Raw genomic sequence first — 14,773 nt, 5'->3', positions numbered from 1 at the left:
ATCCAATTTATGGATTTAATTCCTAAGTTTACCATAATTTATGTAACATTAAAGCATAAAAAAGCCATCTCTTTGGCCTCTAGCTTGGCTAGAATAGAGTTTGATTTTAGAATTAGAAATTGCTCCATGAGAAGCATCATTTGAATTGAGAATTGGTCATAGGAATGACCATTCTTTGGGGGGGAGAGAGATATACAAAAAAAAGATCCTAAATTTAGCATAAATGTAAACTTTATGTGATTAATCATTAAAATTCATTAGAGAGCTTCATTTGCATTGAAAACCCATTCAATTGAATACTTCTCAAGCTTGCGAGGGATTGAGAAGTGAAAAACATTTAGAAGATTAAGAAAAAACCATAAAGTCACACCTTACCTCTTGTTTTGCTTGATTCTTTATTCTTAGGAGAGGCCCCCAACCAATCAATTGGTTAGTATGCTGAGGAAAGCTCCAAGGAAGCTTGAAGAGAGAGAGAGAGAGAGAAGCTCCAATCTCTCCAAAATGTAGAGGATTTTTAGGGGATAATAGAAAATATACTTATTTTAAGGTAATATTGGCATGTTCTAGTTCACAGATAAGAATACAAAAGAATGAGGGTCTTATCCCTTAACTAGAGTCACTGGGTCAAGGTCAACGATAGCAATCTGTCAGCACAATCCACTAATCTCATAGTGATTTGCTGAAGTCAAAATCATCATTCCAGTTATTATCATCATCACCGGGATTCGTCCCATTCATCCTCATTGTGGCTTTGTTAAACTTATCTTCTTTCAACTAGAATTTAGGAATCATTATCTTTCAATCAGAATCCAAATCAACTCATCAATTCTCAACCAAAATTCTAAAATCATATCAATCAGCATTCGAATTCATCATCTAGATAGAATTTTTGCTTATAATTTCAAGGTAGATTTACTCGTATATACTGCCTGGAAAGAGCTATAGTTATATCCTCGGTATATGCAGGTAGTCACAGTCCTTGGAATTATAAGGTAAATACCATCATGTCTGGGCCTCAAGCAAGTCAGGGATTCCATACAATTGTGGTACTTCCATATGAAGACCCAATTACAAATTTATGAATCGACATTCTGAATATCAATTTGTATGAATTTCATCACACAATTATAATATTTTATTCGTACTTCATAAATTTTTGACATTTCTGGCTTCTCGGTTGTTCCACTTTAGCCAATTCGCTCTGATACCAGCACAAAGATCCCTGCCCCCTCCATGCAACGAATTCGGGGGTGCTAGTAGCGGAAGTAGCACTTCTTGCGCGGGACAGAGCCTCACTTGGGGCCTCGCCTACGAATTCGGGGGTGCTAGTAGCGGAAGTAGCACTTCTTGCGCAGGACAGAGCCTCACTTGGGGCCTCGCCTACGGATATCCAGACAAGAGACTAATCCGTTGATTCTTCCAAAACTGAACCCAGAAAAACTTCCCTCGCCCAAAAAGCACGGGCGATTCCTCCATGGGATATTTTTATTCTAACGTAGTCAAGGACATCACTAAACAAACTGATCCGATCGAACCCGTGAGTCACATGGTTAGATCAAGGAAAAGACTTGCACTTGGATCATAGAGACCAACGCTTTTTTCCTCATCGAGAGGCACAGCCATTGATTCTTTTCCATAGAACAAGGACTGTCCGGGATTTATTTCATCTAATATACCATACCAAAATTGAGTCTCATTTTAGGGATCCATTAGTCCAGCCTAACCCCATCCCATGGGTTAGCCAACCACCCAACTAGTATAGTGATAGAATCCGTTTAGGAATTTGGTTATGTTTTGTCACGGGCGTACCAAGGAAAAGAGTTCCCAGGTCCCCTAGCCAGTACTTCATGCAAACTTCAGGATAGTCACACCACTTACACACCCAATATGAAATTACCTGTTTTACAGATTCAGCTAACTTCAAAACAATCTTTCAATGAAATCATAGTATCACTGATCATAATCCTCCAAAATATCCGGTTGAATTCTAGTTTCAAATCATTCCTTCATCGGTGTACCTATGGCATCATTGGCAACCAGAACCACCTGTCCACTCTCAGGGGCCTTTTCAATAGTTCCTAGCTCATAGTACGCGGAAATATATTCACTTATAAAAATCCAGATGGACTCTCCGTTGAAGATCAGCAAGATCAACCAACAGATCCCCATATAAAAGAGCCATGGACTCATCCGTTGAGGACCAGCAAGGTCAATCAACCAGATCCATGCCCGAATTTAGAAAACAACGCTTACTCCTTGTTCCAATATCTTCCCCGACACACGCGTGGGTATCTTCAGCGACCTAGAGCCCGAGCACCATATGGTCAGTACCCTCTAGGATCCTTCGTCTCGCGGGTCACCTAGTGCTTCACTCATAGGCCACTTCCTTGGTCCCTCATCCACCATACCAGAAGCTTACCATTTAAATCGAACTGAGGCTGGTCAAGACCTAGGTCGATCGTGCTACGCAAGACGTCCTCTGTTGACTCTCTGTCAGCTGTTGTTGTAACTTTATCACTTAGGTCTCTTGACCTCATTCACAAGATGGTCAAAATGCTTCCCAAGCATTCTTGACATAAAACAGTCATTAAAAACAGGTCATAAATACAGTTTCTATAACGAACTCTCGTCTTTCCACATTGTTCCACATCAATCCACAACATTACTTAATCCAAGTCCAATCATATATATTCCTATTGTCCTTCATCCATTCTCATCCAATCACATCATTTTCCTTCTCATTACATCTTTCCACATTTATACTCATCACATCTCATCCACTCCCATCTACCCATATCACATTTATACTCATCACATCTCATCCACCCGCATCTACCCATATCCACATCTTATCACATCACATTCATTCACATCTCATCCATTCATATCTACCCCGATCCACATCACATCACATCCATTTCACCTCACATCTCATTCATTCACATCCCATCACTCTCTTTTACACTAATCAAGGACTCTAATTAACCACTAATCTCTAATTAATTTACGCAATTGAGCATATCATTGGATAGAGCAAGGAAAAACTAATCTATGTGCAACAATTGTATAAATTAATCTAAATTAGGAGATTAATTAGACTCTTGATTGTAGTCTCCTTTCTGAGGTAAAATTAAGCAAAAAGAGTCAAATTTCTCCAATTGATCAAACAATTGAAGTGATTATGTATTTTGATGTATCTAGATGCTCTCAAAACACTCAAGAACCCCAATTTCGACTACTCATATGATCAATTTAGACCTCAATTAACACATTTTCTAATTTTTTAGTCTCTTGAATAAGATTAATCACCCTTAATGACAAAAACCAGTCCATTAAGAGAAATTAGTCAAATTCAAGAGTTTTTTGATGGTTTTAAGAAAATTTTTGAGAGATTAAGCTACTCCTAATGCTTGATAACACACTAATCCAAATAATTTCAACAAAAAACTCACCATTAAACTAGAATTAATGATCTTAGATCTATGTTTAAACTAAAGAGAGCTAACATTCACTAAGAAATGCATTCTCTTGCATTGTTTGATGCAATGGATGCAAACTAAGCCTAGTACAAACTATTTGCAAGCCCTAAGAACATGAAAAACCATAAAAACAATAACAAATAAAATTTAAAATTAAGTAAAAAGCATTCTTTTCAAAAACAAAAAAGAGAGCTATTCTACACAATCTCACACAAATCACCATCAAATCCACATCTTTTTCATAGAAAATCACTAATCAAGATAATGGGCAATGGGTTATGCGTAGATTAGAGACAAAACAATGGAAAAATCCAAGGGATGGCTCCCCGGCAAATAGCGGTGCCAAAAATGTTCAGGCTCACCCTAATCCTCTTTGAAACACATCCAAAAAGAGATTACCAAGTGAACCGCAACTGTCGTGTGAGGATCTTTCCAATGGCCAAGCTCATAATCCTCGAGGTCTCCAAGCTCTACAACTCCTTGAGAAGAAATCCCACCGCGTCTCCCGCGAGCGTTGTCACACCACCGCGTTGCACTACAGGTCCTCGTCCCTCCTCTCACCTCACTTCACTCACACACACTCACTAACATGCATTAGGGAGAGAGATTAGCAAGAGCAAGACTCAATTGCACAATGGCAGAGTATCTTGTATTATGAGAGAAATTCACTTATATACATGGCCATAAGTGTTCACACTCACTTAAACTATGGCCGACCGGGCACTTTAGGCTCATAAGAGGCCTAATGCTATTACAATGACTACTCTCATAATATATCCATGAAGTACATCACTTAGGACTTCATCCTATCTTACTACCACACGCTCTTGAAGTGGGAATTGCCATAAATACTCTGTCACACTATTACGAGCGCCCGTCCAATTTGTAGCTTTGGACACTATTGCTTGATATCTTGAATGTATGACCCTTTGGTGTATCTATGGTGACTCCTTGATGTAAGATAATGGCGGTAGCTCTTGTTAATCCTAGAATTGGATTAACAGTCATGCTCTACATCTGCACATCTTTGGCATAATCTTTGGCATAATCCTTCTTTTAGGCTTCATCGACATTGACCCTATCCCTTTTTTCCCTTCCCCCCTCCATTTTTGTACTCATCATTGCCATCTCATTTGACCACATCTTCCGTGGGATGGATGTGTATTAGAGGTGGGGGGATGTTAACCCCTTTCCATACACCATAGCTTAGCAATACCTACCCTCTCCACATATAATGGTGCACATGCATATGTATATGCATGTCACTTAGTACATATCATATATTTTTCCTTAGGATATTGGGTAACATTGAGCTTCATGTGTATCTTTTGGACTCACCTATTCTCGCCCATGTGGCAATTGTGTATATTGGATGGCCCTATATTTTACTATTTATAGAGGACATGGGTAAGGGAGATTTCATTGTCTTCTAGTCCAATTTGTGGATATTCCATCCTCATGTTCCTTCTTGAGTTTATCTCCTCCTTGTTCTCTTAGCAATTGAGCTTAGAATGTGGTGTGTTTGGGTGCTTGCTCACTCTTGAGCACTCCCCATGTGTGAGAGGCTTGTGGTTGAGATCTTGTGTATGGGTTGTCCATCTCTCATTTCCATGTGCTGATCATTTACTTGAGCTTAGGCTGTGAGTGAGAAGTGCGTATGGATGAGAATGTGTAGTGTGTAGTGATGGTGTGAGTGATGGTGTGAATGTGTAGTGTGTAGTGATGGTGTGAGTGTGTTGACTTGCTTTCTTTTTCCTTTTAGTTAGGTTCATTCTTTAGTCAACAAAGGAGTAAGTCACAAAAATTTGTATGAGCTTTTATAACCATTGCAGATAAGAGCATGAGCAGGATTTGGCACGAGCGATTTGGTCATATCAATTTTATAGTGCCAAAAGAGATGCACAAAAAGGGAATGGTAGCTGATTTGCCTCCATTTTTAGAATTACAAGAACCATGTGAGGCTTACATGATGGGCAAGAAACAATAACACAAGGTATTTCCATAGGAGAGTAGTAGACTAGAGATGGTACTACATACTGATCTCTGTGTGGTAAGATGTCTACTACTGCATTGGGGGGATCTCCTTACTTTATGCTATTAGTCGACGATTATAGTAGGAAGATATGTGTTAATTTCCTTTGAGATTAATGCTGAAGATTTTGGCTAGTTTAAATAGTAGGAAGATATGGGTTTATTTCCTTTGAGATTAAGGTTGAAGCTTTTGGCTAGTTTAAATAGTAGTATAAGCTTATGGAGAATGAAACATGAAAGAAGGTGAAAAAGTTCTGTACATACCAAGCAAAAAAATCCCTTTCAAATGAAATATGAAAGCTACTACAAGGAGAAAATTTTCTTTTAAATGAAACTTGATAGCCTACAAGGGGAATGGCATCAAATACCAACTCTGATAACTATCAAGGTAGCACTTGCCTTGGCTGCATTTGAGATGACAGACTTGCCTTGGTTGCATTTGAGATGATAACTATCAGGGTGGTACTTGCTTGAGATGACAGCTTTAGGTCTTATGCATTTCTGTTTGGGGATTGAGATCTGGCAGGACTTAGGCAAGATCTTCATATCACAGCAGAAGTATGCTTGGGAGATCCCCATAGAATTTGGCATGACCGACTCCAAACCTATGTAAATGCCTATGGAGGTGAACATGAAGCTTTCTGCAGAAGATTCTTCACCCCATTAGTAGACATCATGAGGTATAGGAAGCATGTGGGGAGTTTAATTTTTCTTACTAACACTAGACTTGATATCAGCTTTACAGTTGGTGTTTTGAGCAGGTTTTCTAACAAGCCATGAGAGAGTTATTGGGAAGCAAGGGATGAGATTACTTAGGTACATCAGAAGTACTCTTAAGTACAGCATCACTTATAGCATCTTATGGGTTAATGTGATTCAGATTGGAATCATAGAGGATTATGATTCCAAGAAATCAATTTTTGGATATTATTTTTCACTTCATATTGGTTCTTTCTCTTGGACTAGTAAGAAGCAGCCTACAATGGCACTTTCTTCTATAGAAGCTAAGCACAAAGCAGCTTGTTTTTTTTCCTATGAAGCAGTATGGCTGAGGAGTGCAAGAGTTGATTGAGGACGAGATAGTGGAGATGGAGTATTGTTATATGGATCAGAATTGCGCCGATATCTTCATTAAGGCTCTAAGCAAGGACCAGCTCACTTGGCATCTTCATCAACTTGGCATTGGGCCAACAACATAATCTATTTTCGAGCATGTATTAAGGGGGGGTGCTAGTATGCAGTCAATACACCTCTCAGCATGTATCTCACGTTGATGTTTGGTACACATTTGTAAACGCCCCCATTATGAGAAAAAGCCATTGGTGCACGTGTCTTGGGAACCCCAGCTTAGTCATTATTGTGACCATTGATGGTTAGGAGAGATGGTCAAGGGTTTGAGCATTAGTTGGGGCCCAGTGCAGAGCCCCGGTTGGGGGTCCCAAAGGGGGCCTTTGGCCCCCCTGGTGGTGGGGGTCCAAGGACAGGAGCCCCTGGTATTGCATTGTTTATTGCACTTTGTTTTTGCTATCTATCTTCCTGTTCTACTATATTCTTACGCATGCCTACATGTACTTCACTTATATTTTCTTATCTTTTTCTTTCTTCTTTGTCTCATGTGTGGGCTTCATGTTTATGCAACTAACCCAGGGGATTCACTCTTAGAAAACTTGTGATATTACATGAGTGTACAAGAGGGGGGTTTTTGAAATGAGGCATAAGCATATAAGGTAGAAGTAAGGCCATGTATTTAGGTGAATGCTAAATCGGAGGGGGCCTTGGTAGTACTTACTTTCATGGTGCATGTATCGTAATGATCTAATGACATCAAGAAATGATCACAACATGCTTCAATAATGATTCAAGTAGATTGTCGTGATTTACAGTGATGATTTTCTAGTACTTTAACATCTATTTCTTGGTAGCATGCATGAGGTACTTACGTTCTCTCAATAAGGTTCAAAGTAACATACTTTAATCTAAGGAAGGTGGGTGACATAATCATTTTAAAGATATCCTTATAATCTTAAATAGGGGGTGTTATCATCTTATGAGCATCATATATAGGGGGTTTTCTTGAGGTTCATGCACACAGGTGACGTCTCCCTTTATTGTGAGTGAATCCCCAGGGGCAACTAATAAGTGTGTAAAACCTCTCTATTAGTTTCTGAGACTCCTTTATTATCTCTCTTATGCATATGTTTCTCCTTATTGCCACACGTGTTTCCTTTATTCTCTCTTTGATTTCTTTGCTCTGTATCTCATGTGTGTCCTTTACCTTTATTCTCATGTGTGTCCTTTACCTTTCTTTGCTCTGTATCTCATGTGTGTCCTTTACCTTTATTCTCACATCATAGATGTTGCATCTGCCAATATACAAACCCTCCACAGAAAAGTCCGAGCCTTCAGAGGAACATCCAATTCTAATATCAATTTCCATCTCTTCATCCAAGTAATAGGATTCCATCTCACTGTCCAGATTTTGTTGTAGTACAGCACATTCACGTCACTCCATGTGGTGAAACCTTCTCAAATCTTTGAAAGGAAGTCTTACGAGACGAGGTCACCATCTTGCCCTTTTTGCAAATGTACGGACATACACACGTAAGCCGCCTCTAGCCCAAAATGCAAAAGACGTGAAAGAAAATTGCTTGAAGTGCATGTGAAACGCCTTTTCACTAGAGGTTCCATTACACACTTCTTTATACTCACTAAGAGTAAACTTCTTTATACTCACTAAAGAGTAAACCCTTGGAGATGTGTTATCTGCGAAGGGGGAGAAGATCGACTGTCGATGAGGTGTGCGATGGGTCGTTGCCTGCTTAAGAGCAGCCCGCCGGCCGTTTTGGCTGCAGTGCAGGTCTGAGGAGCTGGGGCTTCTTGAACCGAGGGCAGCTGCGGCTGCGTTGACTAAAGCACAAAGGCTAAGCAAGGAAATCAACCATTCAAATGATATTATTCGTCAACGCAGCTGCAGCTGCGTTGACTAAAACACCAAGGCTAAGCAAGGAAATCAACCATTCAAATCATATTATTAGTCATGCGCTCCTCTTACAAAGAGAGCTCCCAAGTACATCTTTACATAACCTCATGTCCATTAATTTTAATGACACACTTGTCACACTACATGGGATAATTCATGTGGTTACCACATAAGCACTTTCCATGATTTCTCTACAACTTTTCCATATCTACTTTCCAACAAAAGTTTGAAGCTCTGGAGGATCATAATATTAAGCAAGAGACCCATGATTATTGAAGACAATAATATATTCATTGAATCGTGATTATGCATGATAATGTTGTCTCATGATTATGAACACTGATGATGACTAAAACACAAAGGTTAAGCAAGAAAATCAACAAGTCAAATCATACTATTACTTATGACCTCATCTCTAACAAAGAGAGGTCCCAAGTACATCTTTAAATAACTTCATGACCATTAATGACACACTTTTTACACATCATGGGATAATTCATGTAGTTAGCACATATGCACTTTCCAAGTGATTTCTCTACACTTTTAACAAAGTTTGAAGCTAGGGATGATCATAATTAAGCAAGAAACCCATGATTATAAAAGATAATATTACATTCATTGAATTTAATAAACATACACATTGCACAAAAACTCTAATTTTACTGTATAGACAAGTTCAATGGACTCTTCTACACTCACACACAATATCCCTTCATCTAGTGCAATACATGTGCCTATATTAAATTTATAGGATCAATAGCCTCTTCTAGACTCACACACAAGATCCCTTCATCTAGTGCAATGCATGTGTCCATAATAAATGCATAAGTTACATGCGCCACTTGCACATGTGATCCCTTCATCTAGTGCAATACATGTCTCCATGGTAAATTTATAGGATCCAATGGACTCTTCTAAATTCACACACAAGATCCCTTCATCTATTGTAATACAGGTGTCCATAGTAAATGCACACGCTACATGAGCCACTTGCACCAAACATGTGACTCATAATGACACACCCATTTGCATCCACTTAACAATAAACCCATTTGCATCCACTTAACAATAAACATGTGACTCATAATGACACACCCATTTGCATCCACTTAACAATAAACCTTACTTTAACACTACACAATTTGGCATTGCCTTCAAACCCAAATTTCAACAATCTCCCAAGTCTCTCAATGACAAATTGGGTGAGGCTTTAAAATTCCAATAGAACTTTGTGCTAATGGGGGCCACTTAATGCTTGTATGTCATGGTCTCTCACTCTCACCCTTACGTATCTTGAATGCATTGCAAGAACAAGAGGGACCATGATGTACAAGCGTAAAGTGACCATTAGGTATTGGAATTTTAACACCTCTTCCAATCTGTCATTGAGAGGCTTGGGAGAGTGTTAAAATTTGGGTTTAAAGGCAATGCCAAATTGTATGGTATTGAACTAAGGTTTATTGTCAAAGATTATCGATGGATGCAAATGGGTAAAGAAAAAGAAAAACATGTGACCCATAATGACACATTTTCGTTACCCATTTGCATCCAAACAAGTAAAGAAAAAAACATGTGACCCATAATGACACCTTTTTCTTTACACATTTACATCCACCAATAACCTTTAATAGCAAGCCTTACTTCAACACCATACATTGTGCTATTTCCCGTTGAACCCAAATTTTAACACTCTCCCAACCATTGCCTTTATAGCCAAATTTTAACTCTTTTTCTTTACCCATTTACATCCACGAATTACCTTATGACATAATAAGTCTTAATTCAACACCATACATTTTGGCATTGCCAAATTTTAACACTCTCCTATGTCTTTTAATGATGAATTGGAGGAGGTTTAAAATTCCAATAGAGCTTTGTGTTACATGCCTAATGGCCACTTAACTCTTGAACATCATGGTCTCTCATGCTTACGATAACTTAAATGCCTTGTACCCAAGACCTCAAGAACAAGAGGGATCATGCCTAATGGCCACTTAACTCTTGAACATCATGGTCTCTCATGCTTACGATAACTTAAATGCCTTGTACCCAAGTCCTCAAGAACAAGAGGGATCATAGTGATCCCCCTTGTTAGCATCTTGCACATCATGGTCTCTCATGCTTACGATAACTTAAATGCCTTGTACCCAAGTCCTCAAGAACAAGAGGGATCATAGTGATCCCCCTTGTTAGCATCTTGCACACTCCAAGGATCATGCTTTGAGGACCTTATAGAGCCAAAAGAAGATATGCCATCTTCTTGTAAGATCAAAATCTTGGTGGATTTGTGATGATCATACTTTTTGGTAAAATGCAAATGTTTGTGCCAAACATAAAACATTGATAGTATTGCCTATTTTAAACATATTGAAAATCAATGCTCCACCTTGTCATGTTAACTATGTAGGATTCGGGTATAGTTCTACAGTGTAAGATCCCCTTTTATAAGAAGGAGTTGATTTGTGCATGGGTAGCACGAACACCCACCAACATATCCAAGAAGGTGATAGGCCATATGTGACCAAATGGTTAAGAGGTAGCTTAGGTAGGTTTAGCATCATATAAAATAGGCTAAATGCAAGTGTGGGGGGTGATATAACCATATCACATTGCCCAAGGGTAGAGCGATATTTTTTATGGACATATGGTCCTCAAGTTATAAGGCTCGAACGGCGAGTGCCCAAACAACCTCAAATGGGTCTGGAAGGCATGCCAAGGCCATACATCTTATGTTTAGTCTATTATTATCTTGATTAGGTGATGTGTTTATGGTTGGTTGGGTCTTGTTAGACTCAATATAGGGCCAGTATGGTAGTTTTCATCATATCCAAATCATTACTTTGTGATTCACCTTCATTACTATCTGCGCCCTTCTTTCACTGTGTATATAGCCTCCATCTCGATGTCTTTTCAAATCTCCATCTAAGCTTCCCCACATGAGAGATGGATAAAAGGCTTTCGCCATCAATAGTTATCTTAGTTTTGCAATACTAATTTTGGTAGCTATAAAGGGGAGTTGAGGGCTAAAGCATGAGAAAGAGCAACATAATCATGGTGGATCAAGGAGACACATAAGATTGATTAGAGACATGATTAGCACACATGTAATGATAAGAGAAGTGATGAAGAAGCTTAATGAAACTCGAGTATCATAAGGGAGTAAATCAAGTCATACACCTCCTCAATCATCTCCTACATTCTCTCCCCTAAATCTAGGCCCAAAAGTCAAGCCACCATACTCATTCCGAGTCGACGAAAGGTCATCTACATGTGTGGATGCTTTTTAATGTAAGCATTGTATTTATGTTTTAGATTTTATGCTCATATGCATCATCAAAGCATAGAATATTCTCTTTCGCCATATTGTTTAAGGAAAGTTTGCTCGTGTAAGGCAATGCAAGAGTGTAAGTAATAATGAGAAAATGTTGAAGTAGGGTAGAGTAGGCTCCATTGCTAGATTGGAGATGAGTTACATCCAATATTTGAATAGTTTTGATGGTACTTGGCTACCTCCTTCAAGCTATGGAACACAAGTTACAACCTTAGAGCTTTCCACTTTCCTCTAGATCATGTGATGACTTATTTTTGATAAATCAAGCAAAGTAAAATACTCATACATTTAAAGATCAAACTCACATTTTTGTGGACCACATATTTTTTAGTTTGTTTAAGTCCTTAGGCTACTTGCCTCTTGAACCAACCTTCATCACTTGATTCTTGGTGCAAGATCACACCCACTTAGGGTGTGGGCTTCACAACCGTTCGGGATGCAACGCCCAAAAGGTGAGTTGTAAGGGCATTCTCTTACGTGGACCAATAGCACTAGGGACCTTTACATGCCATGGGTGGCATTTTCAAAAACCGGACCAATAGCATTAGGGACCTTTACATGTCATGGGTGGCATTTTCAAAAACTTATGGGCGGCATACCAAGGTCGGATGAAAATCTATCCGCCATCGAAATCAGAACAAAGGGCGCTCATTGGGCATTGAGCCTGTGACCCCACGGATAGAGTATAATTGCCTTAACATTAGACCAATCAAATGGTTATGGTTGGAACTAGTGGCCTTTACTATATAATCTATTTGTCGAGTTGTGTGAACTCCAAACGCTTGGCCCTCAATTTCATTTCCTGTGGGGCGCCCGCTTGTGAAACCCCCCTTCTTAGAATGGAAATAAAACTAGTCACATGACAATGAAGAGGGAGACATCAAATACGAAAACGCTTTGCAATTTAGTGATGCCCGCTCGTGCGTTCCTGAACAATTATGAATTAGATCTAGTTTTCATTTGTTTTGCAAACTTAAATCGCTTAAGTAAGCATCATGATCAACTGAAGTAGTATTCATTCATGGTTACATCCTGAAAGGTCAAACGATTAACCCAAAAAAAAACATATCAATTGTTAAAGAACCGTTTGAGTCTTTTTTAACATGTATATAAATGTATGTGAGAGAGAGAGAGAGAGAGAGAGAGAGAGAGAGGGAGACACACACAGACACAGAGCCGGAAATCTCTTATTTAAATGAATACAGTATTCAACCTTGCCATTCTGCTTCGAAACCCAGATCTGCAGAAGAGCACCTCAAGCTGACAAAATGGCAAGGATTTTCCCCAAAACACTCGAGAAGGAAAAGGAAGGAAAAAAATTCAAGCTAAACTAGCGATTTCAAATAAAAGAGGAATGTATTCCCAAACACAAATCCGACCCACTTCAGAGTGGAGAAAGAATCTCCAGCCCAAGTCTAGTTCTGCCAAAAGCACTCAAAATGAATGATGGGTTGTTGAGATTATAACAGAAGAGATGCGGCCCAAAAGGAAGGGAGGCAGTAAGGATAGAGGGAAGTGGCTTGACGGAGGGCAAAGAGTGCAGGGTTTCAGAAGAGGAGGAGCTTGGAGAAGAGGAGGGAGGTGAGGAGGAGAGAGGAGAGAGGAGGGGTGAAGCTGGGGGGTCCAGGGGCAAAGCTAATGTCCGAAGAGGGCCCTGATGCAGGGTTAGTTGATATAGAAGAAGAAGCAGATGGAGAGGGGGAGCCTGAGAAAGGAGAGGGCGCAGGCGCAGGTGAAGGCAGGCCAAAGAGATCCTCAGGCAGCAACACCGCATTGATGGCGAATATACTGCAAGGCTTTTGATTGTAGAGAGTGCTTGTGATGTTGGCCTTGTTATAGCCAGTGAGAATCTCCACTGTCCCCTGCTCATCTGTTATGTTGAACTGGTACCTCCCACCTCCATTGTAGGTAGCAAACGTGGTGGTCACGTTTTGTGAGCTGTGCTGCAGCGCATCTAGAGATTGCCAGTTATTGAGGGCGTGGTACTCCAACAGGCTCATCTTCTGCTGGTCTGTGAGGTTCTTCAAGAGTTTAGAGGCTGGTGGGCTGTTGAAGGCCTCGTTTGTGGGTGCAAATATGGATATGCCGACCTGTGTCTGATTGGCCTGGTTTTGGAACTTCTCCCCGACCGTGGTTTCGATCAGGAGATTCACAAAGGTGCTATAGTCCCCTGCATACACCAATATTTGGGTTATGTTGACAAAAGAAGGAGCAGGTGCAGGTGCAGGTGCAGGGGATGCCGAGGGGGAAGCAAGAGGGGCTTGTGCTGCAATGGTAGGTGTGGGGGCGATGGCCATGGAGGCAAGGACAAGGAGAATTAGCGCAAGGGAAGGGATGAGGTTGAGAAGGGGGTGAGATCTGGGAAATGCAGGAAGCTCCATAGCGATGGATAATGCAAAGAATGGAAGAGAGCAAAGCGGGCTCTCTCTCTCTCTCTCTCTCTCTCTATGTATATATTGCTTAAATCAGCTGTCGCATAGCCAAGCAGAAAAGCACACGCTGCATATTAAGCTTAAGGTCGAGGAGTTTATATGTGTGTGTTTGATTAAGAGCAGCAGCAGGGTGACCCGTGAGTGAGTAGGAAAAGGATGAGGAGGGGGCCCACACCAAAACCAACCCAGCTGGCCAGACAGAGAAGCGCTGCAAATATGGTGGAGTGTACCGGCTTACGCTGAGCATATATGACTAGGGTGGCAAATTTTCAAACATATTTCGAAATTTTCCTCCCCGTATGAAAAATACTCCCCCAACTCCTTGCATTTTAATTTTTTTCTTTTTTCTTTTTTCTTTTCCTTGGGTAGGTAGATCGGGCGTGGCCGTTCCGGTGGTTGTGTTAACACACACACACACACACACACACCGCCCCACCATCGCCCACCACCAATGCCCACCCCTCTAGGTGAAATAAAGCTTGTCTGTCACCCATTGTCTGTCACCCAACGCCTTTAGTAA

The 14,773-nt window shown here is 40.2% G+C and overlaps 1 protein-coding gene and 1 pseudogene across 1 annotated transcript; both read right to left on the bottom strand.

Annotated features, from left to right (window-relative positions):
* The window catches only part of LOC147636621 (uncharacterized), a 63,839-nt pseudogene extending 55,865 nt beyond the window's left edge, over positions 1–7,974 (bottom strand).
* Positions 7,975–12,994: 5,020 nt separating this feature from the next.
* Positions 12,995–14,369, bottom strand: LOC147636620 (fasciclin-like arabinogalactan protein 7). The gene has a single exon (XM_086800066.1). It carries the CDS (start codon positions 14,200–14,202, stop codon positions 13,369–13,371), a length of 834 nt encoding a protein of 277 aa, XP_086656192.1. The 5' UTR covers positions 14,203–14,369; the 3' UTR covers positions 12,995–13,368.
* Between the last annotated feature and the right edge of the window lie 404 nt (positions 14,370–14,773).

The sequence above is a fragment of the Cibotium barometz genome, chromosome 7 (genome assembly GCF_041138505.1).
Source record: "Cibotium barometz isolate CiBa-2024 chromosome 7, ASM4113850v1, whole genome shotgun sequence".
In the NCBI taxonomy this organism is placed as follows: domain Eukaryota; kingdom Viridiplantae; phylum Streptophyta; class Polypodiopsida; order Cyatheales; family Cibotiaceae; genus Cibotium; species Cibotium barometz.
Note: the sequence above shows the minus strand (reverse complement) of the source record. Positions and strands in the feature narration are given on the sequence as shown.